We start from the raw sequence: 25,919 nt of genomic DNA, 5'->3' as shown, positions 1-25,919 counted from the left end.
AGAATGAGCTGTAATTCTTTCAGGAGGCTGCTGTCCAGCAGTCTCATAAGCTAAACGAATTATGCTACGAAGCCAAAAAGAAAGAGAGGTAGCGGAAGCTTTTTGACCTCTCCTCTGCCCAGAGTAAATGACAAACAGAGAAGACGTTTGTCGAAATTCCTTAGTTGCCTGTAAGTAAAATTTTAGAGCACGGACTACATCCAGGTTGTGCAGTAGACGTTCCTTCTTTGAAGAAGGATTTGGGCATAAAGAAGGAACAACAATCTCTTGATTGATATTCCTGTTAGTAACTACCTTAGGTAAGAACCCAGGTTTAGTACGCAGGACTACCTTATCCGAATGAAAAATCAAATAAGGAGAATCACAATGTAAGGCTGATAATTCAGAGACTCTTCGAGCCGAGGAAATAGCCATTAAAAATAGAACTTTCCAAGATAACAACTTTATATCAATGGAATGAAGGGGTTCAAACGGAACGCCCTGTAAAACATTAAGAACAAGGTTTAAACTCCATGGTGGAGCAACAGTTTTAAACACAGGCTTAATTCTGGCCAAAGCCTGACAAAAAGCCTGGACGTCAGGAACTTCTGACAGACGTTTGTGTAACAGAATGGACAGAGCTGAGATCTGTCCCTTTAATGAACTAGCAGATAAACCCTTTTCTAAACCTTCTTGTAGAAAAGACAATATCCTAGGAATCCTAACCTTACTCCAAGAGTAACCTTTGGATTCACACCAATATAGGTATTTACGCCATATCTTATGGTAAATCTTTCTGGTAACAGGTTTCCTAGCCTGTATTAAGGTATCAATAACTGACTCAGAAAATCCACGTCTTGATAAAATCAAGCGTTCAATTTCCAAGCAGTCAGCTTCAGAGAAGTTAGATTTTGATGTTTGAAGGGACCCTGTATCAGAAGGTCCTGTTTCAGAGGTAGAGACCAAGGTGGACAGGATGACATGTCCACCAGGTCTGCATACCAAGTCCTGCGTGGCCACGCAGGTGCTATTAGAATCACTGATGCTCTCTCTTGTTTGATTCTGGCAATCAATCGAGGAAGCAACGGGAAGGGTGGAAACACGTAAGCCATCCTGAAGTCCCAAGGTGCTGTCAGAGCATCTATCAGGACTGCTCCTGGATCCCTGGATCTGGACCCGTAACGAGGAAGCTTGGCGTTCTGTCGAGACGCCATGAGATCTATCTCTGGTTTGCCCCAACGTCGAAGTATTTGGGCAAAGACCTCCGGATGAAGTTCCCACTCCCCCGGATGAAAAGTCTGACGACTTAAGAAATCCGCCTCCCAGTTCTCCACTCCCGGGATGTGGATTGCTGACAGGTGGCAAGAGTGAGACTCTGCCCAGCAAATTATCTTTGATACTTCCATCATAGCTAGGGAGCTTCTTGTCCCTCCCTGATGGTTGATGTAAGCTACAGTCGTGATGTTGTCCGACTGAAACCTGATGAACCCCCGAGTTGTCAACTGGGGCCAAGCCAGGAGGGCATTGAGAACTGCTCTCAATTCCAGAATGTTTATTGGCAGGAGACTCTCCTCCTGACTCCATTGTCCCTGAGCCTTCAGAGAATTCCAGACGGCACCCCAACCTAGAAGGCTGGCGTCTGTTGTTACAATTGTCCAGTCTGGTCTGCTGAATGGCATCCCCCTGGACAGATGTGGCCGAGAAAGCCACCATAGAAGAGAATTTCTGGTCTCTTGATCCAGATTCAGAGAAGGGGATAAGTCTGAGTAATCCCCATTCCACTGACTTAGCATGCACAGTTGCAGTGGTCTGAGGTGTAAGCGTGCAAAGGGTACTATGTCCATTGCCGCTACCATTAAGCCGATTACCTCCATGCATTGAGCCACTGACGGGTGTTGAATGGAATGAAGGGTGCGGCAAGCACTTTGAAGTCTTGTTAGCCTGTCCTCTGTCAGGTAAATCTTCATTTCTACAGAATCTATAAGAGTCCCCAGGAAGGGAACTCTTGTGAGTGGAACGAGTGAACTTTTCTTTTCGTTCACCTTCCATCCATGTGACCTTAGAAATGCCAGCACTAACTCTGTATGAGACTTGGCAGTTTGAAAGCTTGAAGCTTGTATCAGAATGTCGTCTAGGTATGGAGCTACCGAGATTCCCCGCGGTCTTAGTACCGCCAGAAGAGCACCCAGAACCTTTGTGAAGATTCTTGGAGCTGTAGCCAATCCGAATGGAAGAGCCACAAACTGGTAATGCCTGTCTAGGAAGGCAAACCTTAGGTACCGATAATGATCTTTGTGAATCGGTATGTGAAGGTAAGCATCTTTTAAATCTACAGTGGTCATGTATTGACCCTCTTGGATCATAGGTAAAATTGTCCGAATAGTCTCCATCTTGAACGATGGAACTCTTAGGAATTTGTTTAGGATCTTTAAGTCCAGGATTGGTCTGAAAGTTCCCTCTTTTTTGGGAACCACAAACAGATTTGAGTAAAACCCCTGTCCCTGTTCCGATCGTGGAACTGGATGGATTACTCCCATTAACAAGAGCTCTTGTACGCAGCGTAGAAACGCCTCTTTCTTTGTCTGGATTGTTGACAATCTTGACAGATGAAATCTCTCTCTTGGAGGAGAGTATTTGAAGTCCAGAAGGTATCCCTGAGATATTATCTCTAGCGCCCAGGGATCCTGAACATCTCTTGCCCAAGCCTGGGCGAAGAGAGAAAGTCTGCCCCCCACTAGATCCGATCCCGGATCGGGGGCCCTCAATTCATGCTGTTTTAGGGGCAGCAGCAGGTTTCCTAGTCTGCTTGCCCTTGTTCCAGGACTGGTTAGGTTTCCAGCCTTGTCTGTAGCGAGCAACAGCTCCTTCCTGTTTTGGTGCAGAGGAAGTTGATGCTGCTCCTGCTTTGAAATTACGAAAGGAACGAAAATTAGACTGTCTAGTCTTGGCTTTGGCTTTGTCCTGAGGCAGGGCATGGCCTTTACCTCCTGTAATGTCAGCGATAATCTCTTTCAACCCGGGCCCGAATAAGGTCTGCCCTTTGAAAGGTATATTAAGCAATTTAGACTTAGAAGTAACATCAGCTGACCAGGATTTTAGCCACAGCGCCCTGCGTGCCTGAATGGCGAATCCTGAATTCTTCGCCGTAAGTTTAGTAAGATGTACTACGGCCTCCGAAATGAATGAATTAGCTAGTTTAAGGACTCTAAGCCTGTCCGTAATGTCGTCCAGAGTAGCTGAACCAATGTTCTCTTCCAGAGACTCAATCCAGAATGCCGCTGCAGCCGTGATCGGCGCAATGCATGCAAGGGGTTGCAATATAAAACCTTGTTGAACAAACATTTTCTTAAGGTAACCCTCTAACTTTTTATCCATTGGATCTGAAAAAGCACAGCTATCCTCCACCGGGATAGTGGTACGCTTAGCTAAGGTAGAAACTGCTCCCTCCACCTTAGGGACCGTTTGCCATAAGTCCCTTGTGGTGGCGTCTATTGGAAACATTTTTCTAAATATCGGAGGGGGTGAGAACGGCACACCGGGTCTATCCCACTCCTTAGTAACAATTTCAGTAAGTCTCTTAGGTATAGGAAAAACCTCAGTACTCGTCGGTACCGCAAAATATTTATCCAACCTACACATTTTCTCTGGTATTGCAACTGTGTTACAATCATTCAGAGCCGCTAACACCTCCCCTAGTAATACACGGAGGTTTTCCAGTTTAAATTTAAAATTTGAAATATCTGAATCCAGTCTGTTTGGATCAGAACCGTCACCCACAGAATGAAGTTCTCCGTCCTCATGTTCTGCCACCTGTGACGCAGTGTCTGACATGGCCCTAATATTATCAGCGCACTCTGTTCTCACCCCAGAGTGATCACGCTTACCTCTTAGTTCTGGTAATTTAGCCAAAACCTCAGTCATAACAGTAGCCATATCCTGTAATGTGATTTGTAATGGCCGCCCAGATGTACTCGGCGCTACAATATCACGCACCTCCCTCTGAGCGGGAGATGAAGGTACTGACACGTGAGGCGAGTTAGTCGGCATAACTCTCCCCTCGTTGTTTGGTGAAATTTGTTCAATTTGTACAGATTGACTTTTATTTAAAGTAGCATCAATACAGTTAGTACATAAATTTCTATTGGGCTCCACTTTGGCATTGCAACAAATGACACAGGTATCATCCTCTGAATCAGACATGTTTAACACACTAGCAAATAAACTTGCAACTTGGAAATACAATTCAATTAGAATAATATTAAAATGTACTGTGCCTTTAAGAAGCACAGAAGATCTATGACAGTTGAAAATTAATAAATTGAAACAGTTATAGCCTCAATCCTTGTAAACAACACAACTTTAGCAAAGGTTTAATCCCATTAGCAAAGATAACAAATTCTGAAAGCAAGAAACAAATTACAGAATAAACGTTTTTTATCTCAGTCAAACTATAATTCTCACAGCTCTGCTGAGAGAAATTACCTCCCTCAAAATAAGTTTGAAGACCCCTGAGCTCTGTAGAGATGAACCGGATCATGCAGGGAATACAATGAGTTGCTGACTGAAATATTTGATGCATAGAAAAAGCGCCAAAAAACGGCCCCTCCCCCTCACACACAGCAGTGAGGAAGAACAGAAACTGTCAGAAAAACAGATTAAGCAACTGCCAAGTGGAAAAATAGTGCCCAAACATTTATTCACACAGTACCTCAGCAAATGAAAACGATTTTACATTCCAGCAAAAACGTTAAACATAATCTCTAGTTGTTAAACAGCTTTATGTATTTCTTACAGTGTAATTCTAGTGAAGTACCATTCCCCAGAATACTGAAGTGTAAAGTATACATACATGACATTATATCGGTATGGCAGGATTTTCTCATCAATTCCATTGTCAGAAAATAAAAACTGCTACATACCTCTATGCAGATTCATCTGCCCGCTGTCCCCTGATCTGAAGTTTACCTCACTCCTCAGATGGCCGAGAACAGCAATATGATCTTAACTACTCCGGCTAAAATCATAGCAAAACTCTGGTAGATTCTTCTTCAAACTCTGCCAGAGAGGTAATAACACACTCCGGTGCTATTTTAAAATAACAAACTTTTGATTGAAGATATAAAACTAAGTATAATCACCATAGTCCTCTCACACATCCTATCTAGTCGTTGGGTGCAAGAGAATGACTGGGAGTGACGTAGAGGGGAGGAGCTATATGCAGCTCTGCTGGGTGAATCCTCTTGCACTTCCTGTTGGGGAGGAGTAATATCCCAGAAGTAATGATGACCCGTGGACTGATCACACTTAACAGAAGAAATAAACCCTAAGCTAGCTACAATGTAACTATTAGTTATATTGTAGCTATCTTAGGGTTTATTTTATTGGTAAGTATTTAGTTTTAAATAGGAATAATTTATTTAATTGTATTAATTTTATTTTGTTTTATTTAAATTATATTTAAGTTGGGGGGGGGGTTAGGGTTAGACTTAGGTTTAGGGGTTAATACATTTAATATAGTTGCAGCAACATTGGGGGCGGCAGATTAGGGGTTAATAAATGTAGGTAGGTGTCGGCGATGTTAGGGACGGCAGATTAGGGGTTAATAAAATGTAACTAGTATTTGCGAGGCGGGAGTGCGGCGGTTTAGGGGTTAATATATTTATTGAAGTGGCGGCAATGTCTGGTCGGCAGATTAGGGGTTAAAAACTTTATTTAGGTGTTTGTGATGGGGGGGCTCGGTTTAGGGGTTAATAGTTAGTTTATGGGTGTTAGTGTACTTTTTATCACTTTAGTTAAGAGTTACATGTTACGGCGTTAGCCCATAAAACTCTTAACTACTGACTTTTAAATGCGGTAGGAGTCTTGACAGGAGAGGGTGTACTGCTCACTTTCTCCAAGACTCGTAATAACGGCGTTAGGAAAATCCCATTAAAAAGATAGGATACACAATTGACATAAGGGGATTTGCGGTATGCTCGAGTCGTGGGGGGGAAAAAATGAGCGGTGCACCTGTACCTGCCAGACTCGTAATACCAGCGGGCGTTAAAAAGCAGCATTAGGACCTCTCAACGCTGCTTTTTAAAGCTAACGCAAGACTCGTAATCTAGGCGAATGTTTTCCTGTTTCACTTATGCACACTTCTATTCATTTATGTATAAGGTACAGCTCCTGATAGGATACACAGAGTAATTTTCAATATTGTTCTGTTCTCTCAAGGTTGTATGCAACTCTCTACTAATGTATAATTGTTTTGTTTCTTAAGTCTAAATTATATTTAAGTACATAGTACACAAAATATGATGTTCTAATATTAAGTTTATTTCTTAATACTGTATAATACACTAGATCAATGCTTTCCAAACTGTGTGTCGTGACACATTAGTGTGTCGGCGGCAGTGTGTAATGTGTCCCTGCTTCAGCACACATTTTTTTGAATTTTAAATTCTTTTTAAGTTTTCTTTTGGTTTCCGACTTTGTGCCTGCCTACTATGAATATCATGTGGTTGACACGTGATTGATACCTAGTGGGTCACAGATCATCTTAACCTATTGGCGCAGCTTAGCGGGAACTGAACTATACCCATTCGGGGCACATTGGCTCCTGACTGCACACGTAGTCTCCTCAATCGGCTTGTGACTGCACATGTAGTCAGTGAGTGGGACAGCAGTGTGTTTGCAGCACGGGCAGTAGTTAGTCGGACTTGGAAACGGACTTGGGGCGCGATCCGATATACAGCATAGTTTTCGGCGCAAGCAAGGGAACCCGCGCCGCCCGTAGTTTCACCTCGCACATCGGGGTATTACATATACCTCGCCGGCAGTTGCTAAAGTGCCGTAAGTCGGATAAACTAGCGATGTCCAGAAATGAGCGTAACTACAAATTTCTGGAGTCGCCAGTGACTTACAGCACTTTAGAAACTGCCTGCGCCTAAAAAAACTAAAAAAATATTAAATTTCCCGTAACTGTCTAACACGCCTCCCAAAAATCAGCCCGATACGTATACCCCTATATCCGCAATCCCCCCCCTCACTCCTAATAATAAATGTATTAACCCCTAGACCGACAATCCCCCACAACGCAATAACCCTAATTATTAACCCCTAAACCGCCATAGCCAACACCGCAATAAACCTATCCTAGTATTAACCCCTAAACCGCCGCTCCCGGTGCCCACCGCCACCTACATTATATGTATTAACCCCTAAACCGCCGCTCCCGGACCCGCCGCCACCTAGATTAAATTTATTAACCCCTAATCTGACCCCCCTACACTGCCGCCACCTACATTAAATTTATTAACCCCTAATCTGACCCCCCTACACCGCCGTTACCTACATTAAATATATTAACCTCTAATCTGACCCCCCTACACCGCCGCCACCTTCATTAAATATATTAACCTCTAATCTGACCACCCTACACCGCCGCCACCTACATTAAATATATTAACTTCTAATCTGACCCCCCTACACCGCCGACACCTACATTAAATTTAGTAACCCCTAATCTGACCCCCCTACACCGCCACCACCTACATTAAAAATATTAACCTCTAATCTGACCCCCCTACACCGCCGCCACCTACATTAAATATAGTAACCCCTAATCTGACCTCCCTACACCGCCGCCACCTACATTAAATTTATTACCACCTAAACCTAAGTTTAGGTTTACCCCTAACTTAATTATTATTTAAATAAATCTAAATAATATTACTATTATTAACTCAATTATTCCTATTTAAAGCTAAATACTTACCTATAAAATAAACCCTAAGATAGCTATTCTATTCTAGAGGTTAATATATTTAATGTAGGTGGCGGCGGGGTCCGGGAGCGGTGGTTTAGGGGTTAAACACTTTATTAGTTATTGCGGTGGGGGATTGCGGTTGACAGGTAGATAGACATGCGTTAGGTGTTAGTTTTTTTTTTTTCAGGCATTTTAGGGAGTTACGGTGCTCCCATACTCAGCGCAAGGCCTGCTACGGCTGCATTTTATGGCGAGGTGAAAATGGAGTAAGATTTCTCCATTTTCGCCACGTAAGGCCTTGCGCTGGATATTGGATACCAAATTGTGCGTCTTTTATATGTTAGTCTATGGGTAAAAAAACTACGTCTGACGGGTCAAATATACGTGCCGCATTTATATGCGGCGCTGTATATAGGATACCAAACACGCGCAAATACCGGCGTCGCCGGCTTTTGCGGGCGACGCTGCATATCGGATGGGGCCCCTGGTGCAATACATGACAGGAGATAGTTCTACCATCTAGTGCTCTTGCAAATAGATAACATTCTTGCAAACCGCTGCCATATAGTGCTGCAGACGTGCACGCTCCCGAGCTTTCATCCCTGCTTTTAAACAAACGATACCAAAAGAACAAAGACAATTTGATAATAGGAGTAAATTAGCATTATTTTAAATTTGCATGCTTTATCTAAATCAAGAAAGAAAAATGTGGGTTTCATGTCCCTTTAATTTATATTGTGCGTGTAGACGTACCACGTGAGCTACAGTATACACGTCAGTGCAGATGGACTTGCACTGTCAGATAATGCTGGAGCGCAAACTGATGGAGAGCTGAACTTCCGCTCAGGTAGTTGAGTTTTTGGTTCTTTGCTAAGCACAGTAACAAGTTAATACTAGGGGCGAGATTACATATACGGCGCAGGCTTCAGCGCAAGCGCTGCAACACGCGCAACCGTAATTTCACCTAGCACATCGGGGTATCCAATAAACCCCGCCAACAGTTCATAAAGTGCCATAAGTCGGATAAACTAGCGATGCCCAGAAATGAACGTAAATACAAATTAACCCCTAAACCGACACTACCCACAACGCAATATGCCTAATTAAACTATCAACCCCTATATCCGCCATCAAACCCACACCGCACGTAATAACTAAATTATTTACCCCCAAATCCACCAACCCCAACATCGCAAACTACCTATTAAAACTATTAACCCCTAATCCGCCATTAACCCACAACGCAAATTACCTATTAAAGTAACCCCTAAACCGCCAAAGCCCACAACGCAAATAAAAAAATTACTAAGCCCCCTAACCTTACACCCCCTAACCTAACACCCCCTAAATGTAAAACCCCAAATTACCTAAATTACAAAATACTAAAGTTACTATTAAAAAGCATTTTTACTTCCTAACATTTCCTTGAGTCTTTCTCGGCTGGAGAAAAGAAGCTGTGGTCCACCAGTGATTTGTGGGGAGAGAAGTGATGGGACCACTGGCAACCCATGGGTATGGTCTTGATAGGCAATGGGCAGGGTTGATAGCGGTAGGGGTTACCCATTGGTGGAGACATCACAGAGCCTGGTTTGCCTTCTAGCACAGAGCTTGTTTTTTGCAATACATTTGCAATGCTTTCACTTAAAACTGATATTGTTAATGATTTTTACTGTACACAGGTTATAGAAACTCATTAAATAACCTTTCATATATTGTCTTTCTAGGAATGCAATGAATGAGAAAAAATGTGTCTTTTTTTTTTTTTAGATGTGTCTGAAAACGAACACACGTCTAGTTCGCAGGACATACGGACACAAGCTCTATATGTCTCATGATCAGTTAAAGGGACAGTCAAGTAAAAAAAAAAACTTTCATGTTTCAGATAGGGCATGTCATTTTAAAAAACTTTCCAATTTACTTTTATCACCAATTTTGCTTTGTTCTCTTGGTATTCTTAGTTGAAAGCTAAACCTAGGAAGGCTCATATGATAATTTCTAAGCCCTTGAAGGCCGCTTCTTATCACGTTTGTTTTATTTGCTTTTCACAACAGGGGAGAGCTAGATCATGTGAGCTATATAGATAACATTGTGATCACGCCCGTGGATTGTGGAAGACACTGCACTAATTGGCTAAACTGCAAGTCAATAGATAATAAATAAAATGTCATGTGATCAGGGGGCTGTCAGAAGATGCTTAGATACAGGGTAATCACAGAGGTAAAAAGTATATTAATATAACTGTGTTTGTTTATACAAAACCGGGGAATGAGTAATAAAGGGATTATCTATCTTTTTAAACAACAACAATTCTGGTGTTGACTGTCCCTTTAAAGTGATCAATGAACTGCAATAGGTTTTACTAAAAGCATTTGTATGAGTGCATTCAAAACATGTAGTATCAAATATTTACTACAATGTCCCTTTAAGTAATATATGCCCTCCAACACCATATGAGTTCATGACTTTACAAACCAATAATCTCACTCCAGCCTCTAGTATTTGTTGTGTAAATTGCAAGACATCACAGGAGATGATTTAGCATGGTGAATCACAGCGTTGAGTAAACGTCCTTGGTGACCTTGACAAAAGGGTGCTGCAATTCAGTGGAAAATTGCTAAAAATAATACATAAATCAGAAACAGGTTAATGTAACTGATCGGAAACAAATTTCAACATAGTCAGAAAAGAGCCAAAACAATTTAAGAGACAAAAATGTCAATTGTTATTAAAACATTACCATAAATATTGATGTTAAAATACTTTTATCACAAAAAAGCTTTATAGACATCTAATGCTACACAAATATGGCATTAAAGTGGACAGAGATATTCATATCATTGATCAATGTTCCTGATTGAGAGGGTAAAGAAAGTTAAACGTTTGTGGGTGGGGGCCATATGTACTGTTACCTCTCTGCCCTTTATCGGTCTCTGTATGAGTAACAAGGCTCTGCAAATTCAGGGCACCTGGAACCTCTAAGATTTATGGGTGTTACAGTATAAATTGCGGTATAATACCCACACCTATCACTACTGATTTAACTCATTACGCTAAAGGATTATAAAGTAGAATTTAAAAAAATTATTTAGGCGCACTGCACTTCAATTGCCCCTCACATGTAAATACCTCATTACTGCAGCACACTGCGCCTCATCTGCCCCTCACATGTAAATACCTCATTACTGCAGCACATTGCACCTCATCTGTCACTCACATGTAAATACCTCATTACTGCAGCACACTGCACCTCACCTGCCCCTCACATGTAAATACCTCATTACTGCAGCACACTGCACCTCACCTGCCCCTCACATGTAAATACCTCATTACTGCAGCACACTGCACCTCATCTGTCACTCACATGTAAATACCTCATTACTGCAGCACACTGCGCCTCATCTGTCACTCACATGTAAATACCTCACTACTGCAGCACACTGCGTCTCATCTGTCACTCACATGTAAATACCTCATTACTGCAGCACACTGCACCTCATCTGCCCCTCACATGTAAATACCTCATTACTGCAGCACACTGCGCCTCATCTGCCCCTCACATGTAAATACCTCATTACTGCAGCAAACTCTGCCTCATCTGCCCCTCACATGTAAATACCTCATTACTGCAGCACACTGTGCCTCATCTGCCCCTCACATGTAAATACCTCATTACTGCAGCACACTGCGCCTCATCTGCCCCTCACATGTAAATACCTCATTACTGCAGCACACTGCGCCTCATCTGTCCCTCACATGTAAATACCTCATTACTGCAGCACACTGTGCCTCATCTGTCCCTCACATGTAAATACCTCATTACTGCAGCACACTGCACCTCATCTGCCCCTCACATGTAAATACCTCATTACTGCAGCACACTGCTCCTCATCTGTCCCTCACATGTAAATACCTCATTACTGCAGCACACTGCGCCTCATCTGCCCCTCACATGTAAATACCTCATTACTGCAGCAAACTCTGCCTCATCTGCCCCTCACATGTAAATACCTCATTACTGCAGCACACTGCGCCTCATCTGTCACTCACATGTAAATACCTCATTACTGCAGCACACTGTGTCTCATCTGCCCCTCACATGTAAATACCTCATTACTGCAGCACACTGCGTCTCATCTGTCCCTCACATGTAAATACCTCATTACTGCAGCACACTGCACCTCATCTGTCCCTCACATGTAAATACCTCATTACTGCAGCACACTGCGCCTCATCTGTCCCTCACATGTAAATACCTCATTACTGCAGCATACTGCGTCTCATCTGTCCCTCACATGTAAATACCTCATTACTGCAGCACACTGCGCCTCATCTGCCCCTCACATGTAAATACCTCATTACTGCAGCACACTGCGCCTCATCTGTCCCTCACATGTAAATACCTCATTACTGCAGCACACTGCGCCTCATCTGCCCCTCACATGTAAATACCTCATTACTGCAGCACACTGCACCTCATCTGCCCCTCACATGTAAATACCTCATTACTGCAGCACACTGCGCCTCATCTGTCCCTCACATGTAAATACCTCATTACTGCAGCACACTGCACCTCATCTGCCCCTCACATGTAAATACCTCATTACTGCAGCACACTGCGTCTCATCTGCCCCTCACATGTAAATACCTCATTACTGCAGCACACTGCACCTCATCTGTCCCTCACATGTAAATACCTCATTACTGCAGCACACTGTGCCTCATCTGCCCCTCACATGTAAATACCTCATTACTGCAGCACACTGCGCCTCATCTGTCACTCACATGTAAATACCTCATTACTGCAGCATACTGCACCTCATCTGTCCCTCACATGTAAATACCTCATTACTGCAGCACACTGTGCCTCATCTGCCCCTCACATGTAAATACCTCATTACTGCAGCACACTGCGCCTCATCTGTCACTCACATGTAAATACCTCATTACTGCAGCATACTGCGTCTCATCTGTCCCTCACATGTAAATACCTCATTACTGCAGCACACTGCGCCTCATCTGTCCCTCACATGTAAATACCTCATTACTGCAGCACACTGTGCCTCATCTGCCCCTCACATGTAAATACCTCATTACTGCAGCACACTGCGCCTCATCTGTCCCTCACATGTAAATACCTCATTACTGCAGCACACTGAGTCTCATCTGCCCCTCACATGTAAATACCTCATTACTGCAGCACACTGCACCTCATCTGTCCCTCACATGTAAATACCTCATTACTGCAGCACACTGCGCCTCATCTGCCCCTCACATGTAAATACCTCATTACTGCAGCACACTGCGCCTCATCTGTCCCTCACATGTAAATACCTCATTACTGCAGCACACTGTGCCTCATCTGCCCCTCACATGTAAATACCTCATTACTGCAGCACACTGCGCCTCATCTGTCACTCACATGTAAATACCTCATTACTGCAGCACACTGCGCCTCATCTGTCACTCACATGTAAATACCTCATTACTGCAGCATACTGCGTCTCATCTGTCCCTCACATGTAAATACCTCATTACTGCAGCACACTGCGCCTCATCTGTCCCTCACATGTAAATACCTCATTACTGCAGCACACTGTGCCTCATCTGCCCCTCACATGTAAATACCTCATTACTGCAGCACACTGCGCCTCATCTGTCCCTCACATGTAAATACCTCATTACTGCAGCACACTGCGTCTCATCTGCCCCTCACATGTAAATACCTCATTACTGCAGCACACTGCACCTCATCTGTCCCTCACATGTAAATACCTCATTAGTGCAGCACACTGCGCCTCATCTGCCCCTCACATGTAAATACCTCATTACTGCAGCACACTGCGCCTCATCTGTCCCTCACATGTAAATACCTCATTACTGCAGCACACTGTGCCTCATCTGCCCCTCACATGTAAATACCTCATTACTGCAGCACACTGCGCCTCATCTGCCCCTCACATGTAAATACCTCATTACTGCAGCACACTGCGCCTCATCTGCCCCTCACATGTAAATACCTCACTACTGCAGCACACTGCGCCTCATCTGCCCCTCACATGTAAATACCTCATTACTGCAGCACACTGCGCCTCATCTGTCCCTCACATGTAAATAACTCATTACTGCAGCAAACTCTGCCTCATCTGCCCCTCACATGTAAATACCTCATTACTGCAGCACACTGCGCCTCATCTGCCCCTCACATGTAAATACCTCATTACTGCAGCACACTGCACCTCATCTGTCCCTCACATGTAAATACCTCATTCCTGCAGCACACTGTGCCTCTTCTGCCCCCACATGTAAATACCTCATTACTGCAGCACACTGCGCCTCATCTGTCCCTCACATGTAAATAACTCATTACTGCAGCATACTGCACCTCATCTGTCCCTCACATGTAAATACCTCACTACTGCAGCACACTGCGCCTCATCTGTCCCTCACATGTAAATACCTCATTACTGCAGCACACTGCGCCTCATCTGTCCCTCACATGTAAATACCTCATTACTGCAGCACACTGCACCTCATCTGTCCCTCACATGTAAATACCTCATTACTGCAGCACACTGTGCCTCTTCTGCCCCCACATGTAAATACCTCATTACTGCAGCACACTGCGCCTCATCTGTCCCTCACATGTAAATACCTCATTACTGCAGCACACTGCGCCTCTTCTGTCCCTCACATGTAAATACCTCATTACTGCAGCACACTGCGCCTCATCTGTCCCTCACATGTAAATACCTCATTACTGCAGCACACTGCACCTCATCTGTCCCTCACATGTAAATACCTCATTACTGCAGCACACTGCACCTCATCTGCCCCTCACATGTAAATACCTCATTACTGCAGCACACTGCACCTCATCTGCCCCTCACATGTAAATACCTCATTACTGCAGCACACTGCGCCTCATCTGTCCCTCACATGTAAATACCTCATTACTGCAGCACACTGCACCTCATCTGTCCCTCACATGTAAATACCTCATTACTGCAGCACACTGTGCCTCTTCTGCCCCCACATGTAAATACCTCATTACTGCAGCACACTGTGCCTCATCTGCCCCTCACATGTAAATACCTCATTACTGCAGCAAACTCTGCCTCATCTGCCCCTCACATGTAAATACCTCATGACTGCAGCACACTGTGCCTCATCTGCCCCTCACATGTAAATACCTCATTACTGCAGCACACTGCGCCTCATCTCCTACTCACATGTAAATACCTCATTACTGCAGCACACTGCGCCTCATCTGCCCCTCACATGTAAATACCTCATTACTGCAGCACACTGCGCCTCATCTGCCCCTCACATGTAAATACCTCATTACTGCAGCACACTGTGCCTCATCTGCCCCTCACATGTAAATACCTAATTACTGCAGCACACTGCGCCTCATCTGCCCCTCACATGTAAATACCTCATTACTGCAGCACACTGCACCTCATCTGTCCCTCACATGTAAATACCTCATTACTGCAGCACACTGTGCCTCTTCTGCCCCTCACATGTAAATACCTAATTACTGCAGCACACTGCGCCTCATCTGCCCCTCACATGTAAATACCTCATTACTGCAGCACACTGCACCTCATCTGTCCCTCACATGTAAATACCTCATTACTGCAGCAAACTCTGCCTCATCTGTCACTCACATGTAAATACCTCATTACTGCAGCACACTGCGCCTCATCTGTCACTCACATGTAAATACCTCATTACTGCAGCACACTGCGCCTCATCTGCCCCTCACATGTAAATACCTCATTACTGCAGCACACTGCACCTCACCTGTCCCTCACATGTAAATACCTCATTACTGCAGCACACTGTGCCTCATCTGCCCCTCACATGTAAATACCTCATTACTGCAGCAAACTCTGCCTCATCTGCCCCTCACATGTAAATACCTCATTACTGCAGCACACTGCGCCTCATCTGTCCCTCACATGTAAATACCTCATTACTGCAGCACACTGTGCCTCATCTGCCCCTCACATGTAAATACCTCATTACTGCAGCACACTGTGCCTCATCTGTCCCTCACATGTAAATACCTCATTACTGCAGCACACTGTGCCTCATCTGTCCCTCACATGTAAATACCTCATTACTGCAGCACACTGTGCCTCATCTGTCCCTCACATGTAAATACCTCATTACTGCAGCACACTGCGCCTCATCTGTCCCTCACATGTAAATACCTCATTACTGCAGCACACTGCGCCTCATCTGTCCCTCACATGTAAATACCTCATTACTGCAGCACACTGTGCCTCATCTGTCCCTCACATGTAAATACCTCATTACTGCAGCACACTGTGCCTCATCTGCCCCTCACATGTAAATACCTCATTACTGCAGCACACTGCGCCTCATCTGTCCCTCACATGTAAATACCTCATTACTGCAGCATACTGCGTCTCATCTGTCCCTCACATGTAAATACCTCATTACTGCAGCACACTGCGCCTCATCTGTCCCTCACATGTAAATACCTCATTACTGCAGCACACTGCGCCTCATCTGTCCCTCACATGTAAATACCTCATTACTGCAGCACACTGCGCCTCATCTGTCCCTCACATGTAAATACCTCATTACTGCAGCACACTGTGCCTCATCTGTCCCTCACATGTAAATACCTCATTACTGCAGCACACTGCGCCTCATCTGTCCCTCACATGTAAATACCTCATTACTGCAGCACACTGCGCCTCATCTGTCCCTCACATGTAAATACCTCATTACTGCAGCACACTGCGCCTCATCTGTCCCTCACATGTAAATACCTCATTACTGCAGCACACTGTGCCTCATCTGTCCCTCACATGTAAATACCTCATTACTGCAGCACACTGCGCCTCATCTGTCCCTCACATGTAAATACCTCATTACTGCAGCAAACTCTGCCTCATCTGCCCCTCACATGTAAATACCTCATTACTGCAGCACACTGTGCCTCATCTGTCCCTCACATGTAAATACCTCATTACTGCAGCACACTGCGCCTCATCTGTCACTCACATGTAAATACCTCATTACTGCAGCATACTGCGTCTCATCTGTCCCTCACATGTAAATACCTCATTACTGCAGCACACTGCGCCTCATCTGTCCCTCACATGTAAATACCTCATTACTGCAGCACACTGCGCCTCATCTGCCCCTCACATGTAAATACCTCATTACTGCAGCACACTGCGCCTCATCTGCCCCTCACATGTAAATACCTCACTACTGCAGCACACTGTGCCTCATCTGCCCCTCACATGTAAATACCTCATTACTGCAGCACACTGTGCCTCATCTGTCCCTCACATGTAAATACCTCATTACTGCAGCACACTGCGCCTCATCTGTCCCTCACATGTAAATACCTCACTACTGCAGCACACTGTGCCTCATCTGTCCCTCACATGTAAATACCTCATTACTGCAGCACACTGTGCCTCATCTGCCCCTCACATGTAAATACCTCATTACTGCAGCACACTGCGCCTCACCTGCCCCTCAAATGTAAATACCTCATTACTGCAGCACACTGTGCCTCATCTGTCCCTCACATGTAAATACCTCATTACTGCAGCACACTGCACCTCATCTGTCCCTCACATGTAAATACCTCATTACTGCAGCACACTGTGCCTCTTCTGCCTCCACATGTAAATACCTCATTACTGCAGCACACTGCGCCTCATCTGCCCCTCACATGTAAATACCTCATTACTGCAGCAAACTGCGCCTCATCTGCCCCTCACATGTAAATACCTCATTACTGCAGCACACTGCGCCTCATCTGCCCCTCACATGTAAATACCTCATTACTGCAGCACACTGCGCCTCATCTGCCCCTCACATGTAAATACCTCATTACTGCAGCACACTGCACCTCACCTGCCCCTCACATGTAAATACCTCATTACTGCAGCACACTGTGCCTCATCTGCCCCTCACATGTAAATACCTCATTACTGCAGCACACTGCGCCTCATCTGTCCCTCACATGTAAATACCTCATTACTGCAGCACACTGCGCCTCATCTGCCCCTCACATGTAAATACCTCATTACTGCAGCACACTGTGCCTCATCTGTCCCTCACATGTAAATACCTCATTACTGCAGCACACTGCGCCTCATCTGCCCCTCACATGTAAATACCTCATTACTGCAGCACACTGCGCCTCATCTGTCCCTCACATGTAAATACCTCATTACTGCAGCACACTGCGCCTCATCTGTCCCTCACATGTAAATACCTCATTACTGCAGCACACTGCGCCTCATCTGTCCCTCACATGTAAATAACTCATTACTGCAGCACACTGCGCCTCATCTGTCCCTCACATGTAAATACCTCATTACTGCAGCACACTGCGCCTCATCTGCCCCTCACATGTAAATACCTCATTACTGCAGCACACTGTGCCTCATCTGCCCCTCACATGTAAATACCTCATTACTGCAGCACACTGCGCCTCATCTGCCCCTCACATGTAAATACCTCATTACTGCAGCACACTGTGCCTCATCTGCCCCTCACATGTAAATACCTCATTACTGCAGCACACTGCGCCTCATCTGTCCCTCACATGTAAATACCTCATTACTGCAGTACACTGTGCCTCATCTGCCCCTCACATGTAAATACCTCATTACTGCAGCACACTGTGCCTCATCTGCCCCTCACATGTAAATACCTCATTACTGCAGCACACTGCGCCTCATCTGCCCCTCACATGTAAATACCTCATTACTGCAGTACACTGTGCCTCATCTGCCCCTCACATGTAAATACCTCATTACTGCAGCACACTGTGCCTCATCTGCCCCTCACATGTAAATACCTCATTACTGCAGCACACTGCGCCTCATCTGTCCCTCACATGTAAATACCTCATTACTGCAGCACACTGCGCCTCATCTGCCCCTCACATGAAGTAAGCACAGTAAAATTTACCCCCTACACCCGTATGTGCAGTGTGATATCAATGCACATCACATGTGGACGCTCAAGCATTATATCCTGTATGGGCGGCTCTATACACGTACTTTGTCATATATTATATAGCTTGTCACCTTTTATTATTATTAGTATGTGTTCTAATCTAGATGGATTTGCCTTCAGCAGAATATCTCAGATATATTTATGTCACCGTTTTATATTTCCCACGAAATTTCTGAATTCGCTAGTACTACCTCAGCGCATGCTCAGTAACAACAAGTGCTGCGCATGTTCAGTGAATGTTCTGCGCATGTTCAGTGAATGTTCAGCCAGAGCCGCGCGTGAACCTTCCGCGCTTGCGCGAATATTTTCTAGTTTCTCCCATTTGACGTTCCGTGATTCACGTGACCATAACAGGAAGTTCAGATCCTGTCAGCTGTCGCTATGGCACCGGATTCATGGTGAGTGGGAATTCAAATGTTTATTTTGGTCTTTTTGACTCAGGTTCAACCGATAGTGAAACTGAGGTCATCAGCTTGTGTTTGTATGTGATGAGGGGCACAATTATACTGACATGGTGTGTCAGTATATTACACAGCCTGTTCTTGTAATGCACAGAGCTTACCAAATGTGTAATCTGTTTTCTGCTCTCTGCATTGTGTCTGGTGCTAATAGTAAACCATGATAAGTGGCACTTAGGTTGCAGATTCATGACATTCTTAATTTAATGACTCCTAGGTATATGATGTGTGATACTGGTTTGCGCAGTGTGTGTGTTTGTGTGTAATAGTATGAGCCAGAGTGCCACCCTTACCTGGTGTGTGTGATATCGTGTGTCAGTGTGATATACTTACCTGGTGTGTGTCATACTGTGTGTCAGTGTGATATACTTACCTGGTGTGTGTGATACCGTGTCTCAGTGTGATATACTTACCTGGTGTGTGTCATACTGTGTGTCAGTGTGATATACTTACCTGGTGTGTGTGATACTGTGTGTCAGTGTGATATACTTACCTGGTGTGTGTGATATCGTGTGTCAGTGTGATATACTTACCTGGTGTGTGTGATACTGTGTGTCAGTGTGATATACTTACCTGGTGTGTGTGATATCGTGTGTCAGTGTGATATACTTACCTGGTGTGTGTGATACTGTGTGTCAGTGTGATATACTTACCTGGTGTGTGTGATACCGTGTCTCAGTGTGATATACTTACCTGGTGAGTGTGATACTGTGTGTCAGTGTGATATACTTACCTGGTGTGTGTGATACTGTGTGTCAGTGTGATATACTTACCTAGTGTGTGTCATACTGTGTGTCAGTGTGATATACTTACCTGGTGTGTGTGATACCGTGTCTCAGTGTGATATACTTACCTGGTGTGTGTCATACTGTGTGTCAGTGTGATATACTTACCTGGTGTGTGTGATATCGTGTGTCAGTGTGATATACTTACCTGGTGTGTGTGATACTGTGTGTCAGTGTGATATACTTACCTGGTGTGTGTGATATCGTGTGTCAGTGTGATATACTTACCTGGTGTGTGTGATACTGTGTGTCAGTGTGATATACTTACCTGGTGTGTGTGATATCGTGTGTCAGTGTGATATACTTACCTGGTGAGTGTGATACTGTGTGTCAGTGTGATATACTTACCTGGTGTGTGTGATATCGTGTGTCAGTGTGATATACTTACCTGGTGTGTGTCATACTGTGTGTCAGTGTGATATACTTACCTGGTGTGTGTGATACCGTGTCTCAGTGTGATATACTTACCTGGTGTGTGTCATACTGTGTGTCAGTGTGATATACTTACCTGGTGTGTGTGATACTGTGTGTCAGTGTGATATACTTACCTGGTGTGTGTGATATCGTGTGTCAGTGTGATATACTTACCTGGTGTGTGTGATACTGTGTGTCAGTGTGATATACTTACCTGGTGTGTGTGATATCGTGTGTCAGTGTGATATACTTACCTGGTGTGTGTGATACTGTGTGTCAGTGTGATATACTTACCTGGTGTGTGTGATACCGTGTCTCAGTGTGATATACTTACCTGGTGAGTGTGATACTGTGTGTCAGTGTGATATACTTACCTGGTGTGTGTGATACTGTGTGTCAGTGTGATATACTTACCTAGTGTGTGTCATACTGTGTGTCAGTGTGATATACTTACCTGGTGTGTGTGATACCGTGTCTCAGTGTGATATACTTACCTGGTGTGTGTCATACTGTGTGTCAGTGTGATATACTTACCTGGTGTGTGTGATATCGTGTGTCAGTGTGATATACTTACCTGGTGTGTGTGATACTGTGTGTCAGTGTGATATACTTACCTGGTGTGTGTGATATCGTGTGTCAGTGTGATATACTTACCTGGTGTGTGTGATACTGTGTGTCAGTGTGATATACTTACCTGGTGTGTGTGATATCGTGTGTCAGTGTGATATACTTACCTGGTGAGTGTGATACTGTGTGTCAGTGTGATATACTTACCTGGTGTGTGTGATATCGTGTGTCAGTGTGATATACTTACCTGGTGTGTGTGATACTGTGTGTCAGTGTGATATACTTACCTGGTGTGTGTGATATCGTGTGTCAGTGTGATATACTTACCTGGTGTGTGTGATACTGTGTGTCAGTGTGATATACTTACCTGGTGTGTGTGATATCGTGTGTCAGTGTGATATACTTACCTGGTGTGTGTGATATCGTGTGTCAGTGTGATACACTTACCTGGTGTGTGTGATACTGTGTGTCAGTGTGATATACTTACCTGGTGTGTGTGATATCGTGTGTCAGTGTGATATACTTACCTGGTGTGTGTGATACTGTGTGTCAGTGTGATATACTTACCTGGTGTGTGTGATATCGTGTGTCAGTGTGATATACTTACCTGGTGTGTGTGATATCGTGTGTCAGTGTGATATACTTACCTGGTGTGTCATACTGTGTGTCAGTGTGATATACTTACCTAGTGTGTGTCATACTGTGTGTCAGTGTGATATACTTACCTGGTTTGTGTGATACTGTGTGTCAGTGTGATATACTTACCTAGTGTGTGTCATACTGTGTGTCAGTGTGATATACTTACCTAGTGTGTGTCATACTGTGTGTCAGTGTGATATACTTACCTGGTTTGTGTGATACTGTGTGTCAGTGTGATATACTTACCTGGTGTGTGTGATACTGTGTGTCAGTGTGATATACTTACCTAGTGTGTGTCATACTGTGTGTCAGTGTGATATACTTACCTGGTGTGTGTGATACTGTGTGTCAGTGTGATATACTTACCTAGTGTGTGTCATACTGTGTGACAGTGTGATATACTTACCTGGTTTGTGTGATACTGTGTGTCAGTGTGATATACTTACCTGGTGTGTGTGATACTGTGTGTCAGTGTGATATACTTACCTGGTGTGTATGATATTGTGTGTCAGTGTGATATACTTACCTGGTTTGTGTGATACTGTGTGTCAGTGTGATATACTTACCTGGTGTGTCATACTGTGTGTCAGTGTTATATACTTACCTGGTGTGTCATACTGTGTGTCAGTGTGATATACTTACCTAGTGTGTGTCAGTGTGATATACTTACCTGGTGTGTCATACTGTGTGTCAGTGTGATATACTTACCTAGTGTGTGTCAGTGTGATATACTTACCTGGTGTGTGTGATATTGTGTGTCAGTGTGATATACTTACCTGGTGTGTCATACTGTGTGTCAGTGTGATATACTTACCTAGTGTGTGTCAGTGTGATATACTTACCTGGTGTGTGTGATATCGTGTGTCAGTGTGATATACTTACCTGGTGTGTGTGATACTGTGTGTCAGTGTGATATACTTACCTGGTGTGTGTGATACTGTGTGTCAGTGTGATATACTTACCTGGTGTGTGTGATACTGTGTGTCAGTGTGATATACTTACCTGGTGTGTCATACTGTGTGTCAGTGTGATATACTTACCTAGTGTGTGTCAGTGTGATATACTTACCTGGTGTGTGTGATATCGTGTGTCAGTGTGATATACTTACCTGGTGTGTGTGATACTGTGTGTCAGTGTGATATACTTACCTGGTGTGTGTGATACTGTGTGTCAGTGTGATATACTTACCTGGTGTGTCATACTGTGTGTCAGTGTGATATACTTACCTAGTGTGTGTCAGTGTGATATACTTACCTGGTGTGTGTGATATCGTGTGTCAGTGTGATATACTTACCTGGTGTGTGTGATACTGTGTGTCAGTGTGATATACTTACCTGGTGTGTCATACTGTGTGTCAGTGTGATATACTTACCTAGTGTGTGTCAGTGTGATATACTTACCTAGTGTGTGTCAGTGTGATATACTTACCTGGTGTGTGTGATATCGTGTGTCAGTGTGATATACTTACCTGGTGTGTGTCATACTGTGTGTCAGTGTGATATACTTACCTGGTGTGTCATACTGTGTGTCAGTGTGATATACTTACCTAGTGTGTGTCAGTGTGATATACTTACCTAGTGTGTGTCAGTGTGATATACTTACCTGGTGTGTGTGATATCGTGTGTCAGTGTGATATACTTACCTGGTGTGTGTCATACTGTGTGTCAGTGTGATATACTTACCTGGTGTGTGTCATACTGTGTGTCAGTGTGATATACTTACCTGGTGTGTGTGATACTGTGTCTCAGTGTAATATACTTACCTGGTGTGTGTCATACCGTGTCTCAGTGTGATATACTTACCTGGTGTGTGTGATATCGTGTGTCAGTGTGATATACTTACCTGGTGTGTGTCATACTGTGTGTCAGTGTGATATACTTACCTTGTGTGTGTCAGTGTGATATACTTACCTGGTGTGTCATACTGTGTGTCAGTGTGATATACTTACCTGGTGTGTCATACTGTGTGTCAGTGTGATATACTTACCTGGTGTGTCATACTGTGTGTCAGTGTGATATACTTACCTAGTGTGTGTCAGTGTGATATACTTACCTGGTGTGTCATACTGTGTGTCAGTGTGATATACTTACCTGGTGTGTCATACTGTGTGTCAGTGTGATATACTTACCTGGTTTGTCATACTGTGTGTCAGTGTGATATACTTACCTGGTTTGTGTGATACTGTGTGTCAGTGTGATATACTTACCTAGTGTGTGATATTGTGTGTCAGTGTGATATACTCACCTGGTGTGTGTGATATTGTGTGTCAGTGTGATATACTCACCTGGTGTGTCAGTGTGATATACTTACCTGGCGTGTGTGAGACCGTGTGTCAGTGTGATATACTCACCTGGTGTGTCAGTGTGATATACTCACCTGGTGTGTATGATACCGTGTGTCAGTGTGATATACTCACCTGGTGTGTATGATACCGTGTGTCAGTGTGATATACTCACCTGGTGTGTATGATACCGTGTGTCAGTGTGATATACTTATCTGGTGTGTGTGATACCGTGTGTCAGTGTGATATTTGATATACTCACCTGGTGTGTGTGATACTGTGTGTCAGTGTGATATACTTACCTGGTGTGTGTCATACTGTGTGTCAGTGTGATATACTTACCTCGTTTGTGTGATACTGTGTGTCAGTGTGATATACTTACCTGGTGTGTGTGATATTGTGTGTCAGTGTGATATACTCACCTGGTGTGTGTGATACCGCGTGTCAGTGTGATATACTTACCTGGTGTGTGTGATACTGTGTGTCAGTGTGATATACTCACCTGGTGTGTATGATACAGTGTGTCAGTGTGATATACTTACGTGGTGTGTGTCAGTGTGATATACTTACCTGGTGTGTGTGATACCATGTGTCAGTGTGATATACTTACCTGGTGTGTGTGATACCATGTGTCAGTGTGATATACTCACCTGGTGTGTGTGATACCGTGTGTCAGTGTGATACTTACCTGGTGTGTGTGATACTGTGTGTCAGTGTGATACTTACCTGGTGTGTGTGGTACCGTGTGTCAGTGTGATACTTACCTGGTGTGTGTGATACCGTGTGTCAGTGTGATATACTTACCTGGTGTGTGTGATACTGTGTGTCAGTGTGATACTTACCTGGTGTGTGTGGTACCGTGTGTCAGTGTGATACTTACCTGGTGTGTGTGATACCGTGTGTCAGTGTGATACTTACCTGGTGTGTGTGATACTGTGTGTCAGTGTGATACTTACCTGGTGTGTGTGGTACCGTGTGTCAGTGTGATACTTACCTGGTGTGTGTGATACCGTGTGTCAGTGTGATATACTTACCTGGTGTGTGTGATACCGTATGTCAGAGTGATATACTTACCTGGTGTGTGTGATACTGTGTGTCAGTGTGATATACTTACCTGGTGTGTGTGATACAGTGTGTCAGTGTGATATACTTACCTGGTGTGTGTGATACAGTGTGTCAGTGTGATATACTTACCTGGTGTGTGTGATACCGTGTGTCAGTGTGATACTGTGTATCAGTGTGATATACTTACCTGGTGTGTGTGATACCGTGTCTCAGTGTGATATACTTACCTGGTGTGTGTGATACCGTGTGTCAGTGTGATACTGTGTATCAGTGTGATATACTTACCTGGTGTGTGTGATACCGTGTCTCAGTGTGATATACTTACCTGGTGTGTGTGATACCGTGTCTCAGTGTGATATACTTACCTGGTGTGTGTGATACCGTGTCTCAGTGTGATATACTTACCTGGTGTGTGTGATACCGTGTCTCAGTGTGATATACTTACCTGGTGTGTGTGATACCGTGTCTCAGTGTGATATACTTACCTGGTGTGTGTGATACAGTGTGTCAGTGTGATATACTTACCTGGTGTGTGTGATACTGTGTCTCAGTGTAATATACTTACCTGGTGTGTGTGATATCGCGTGTCAATGGGATATACTTACCTGGTGAGTGATACCGTGTGTCAGTGTGATATACTTACCTGGTGTGTGTGATACCGCGTGTCAGTGTGATATACTTACCTGGTGTGTGTGATACTGTGTGTCAGTGTGATATACTTACCTGGTGTGTGTGATACCGTGTGTCAGTGTGATACTGTGTATCAGTGTGATATACTTACCTGGTGTGTGTGATACCGTGTCTCAGTGTGATATACTTACCTGGTGTGTGTGATACCGTGTCTCAGTGTGATATACTTACCTGGTGTGTGTGATACCGTGTCTCAGTGTGATATACTTACCTGGTGTGTGTGATACCGTGTCTCAGTGTGATATACTTACCTGGTGTGTGTGATT

The 25,919-nt window shown here is 44.1% G+C and overlaps 1 protein-coding gene across 1 annotated transcript in view; it reads left to right on the top strand.

Annotated features, from left to right (window-relative positions):
- The first annotated feature begins 19,000 nt into the window (after positions 1-19,000).
- Positions 19,001-25,919, top strand: part of STX8 (syntaxin 8) — an 848,919-nt gene continuing 842,000 nt past the window's right edge. Inside the window, exon 1 of the mRNA XM_053710039.1 lies at positions 19,001-19,152. Within this exon, the coding sequence (XP_053566014.1) occupies positions 19,136-19,152 (17 nt within the window). The 5' untranslated portion in view covers positions 19,001-19,135. The remainder of the gene's footprint in view (positions 19,153-25,919) is intronic.

The sequence above is a fragment of the Bombina bombina genome, chromosome 1 (assembly GCF_027579735.1).
Source record: "Bombina bombina isolate aBomBom1 chromosome 1, aBomBom1.pri, whole genome shotgun sequence".
NCBI lineage: Eukaryota > Metazoa > Chordata > Amphibia > Anura > Bombinatoridae > Bombina > Bombina bombina.
This window is presented reverse-complemented; position numbering and strand designations above follow the sequence as displayed.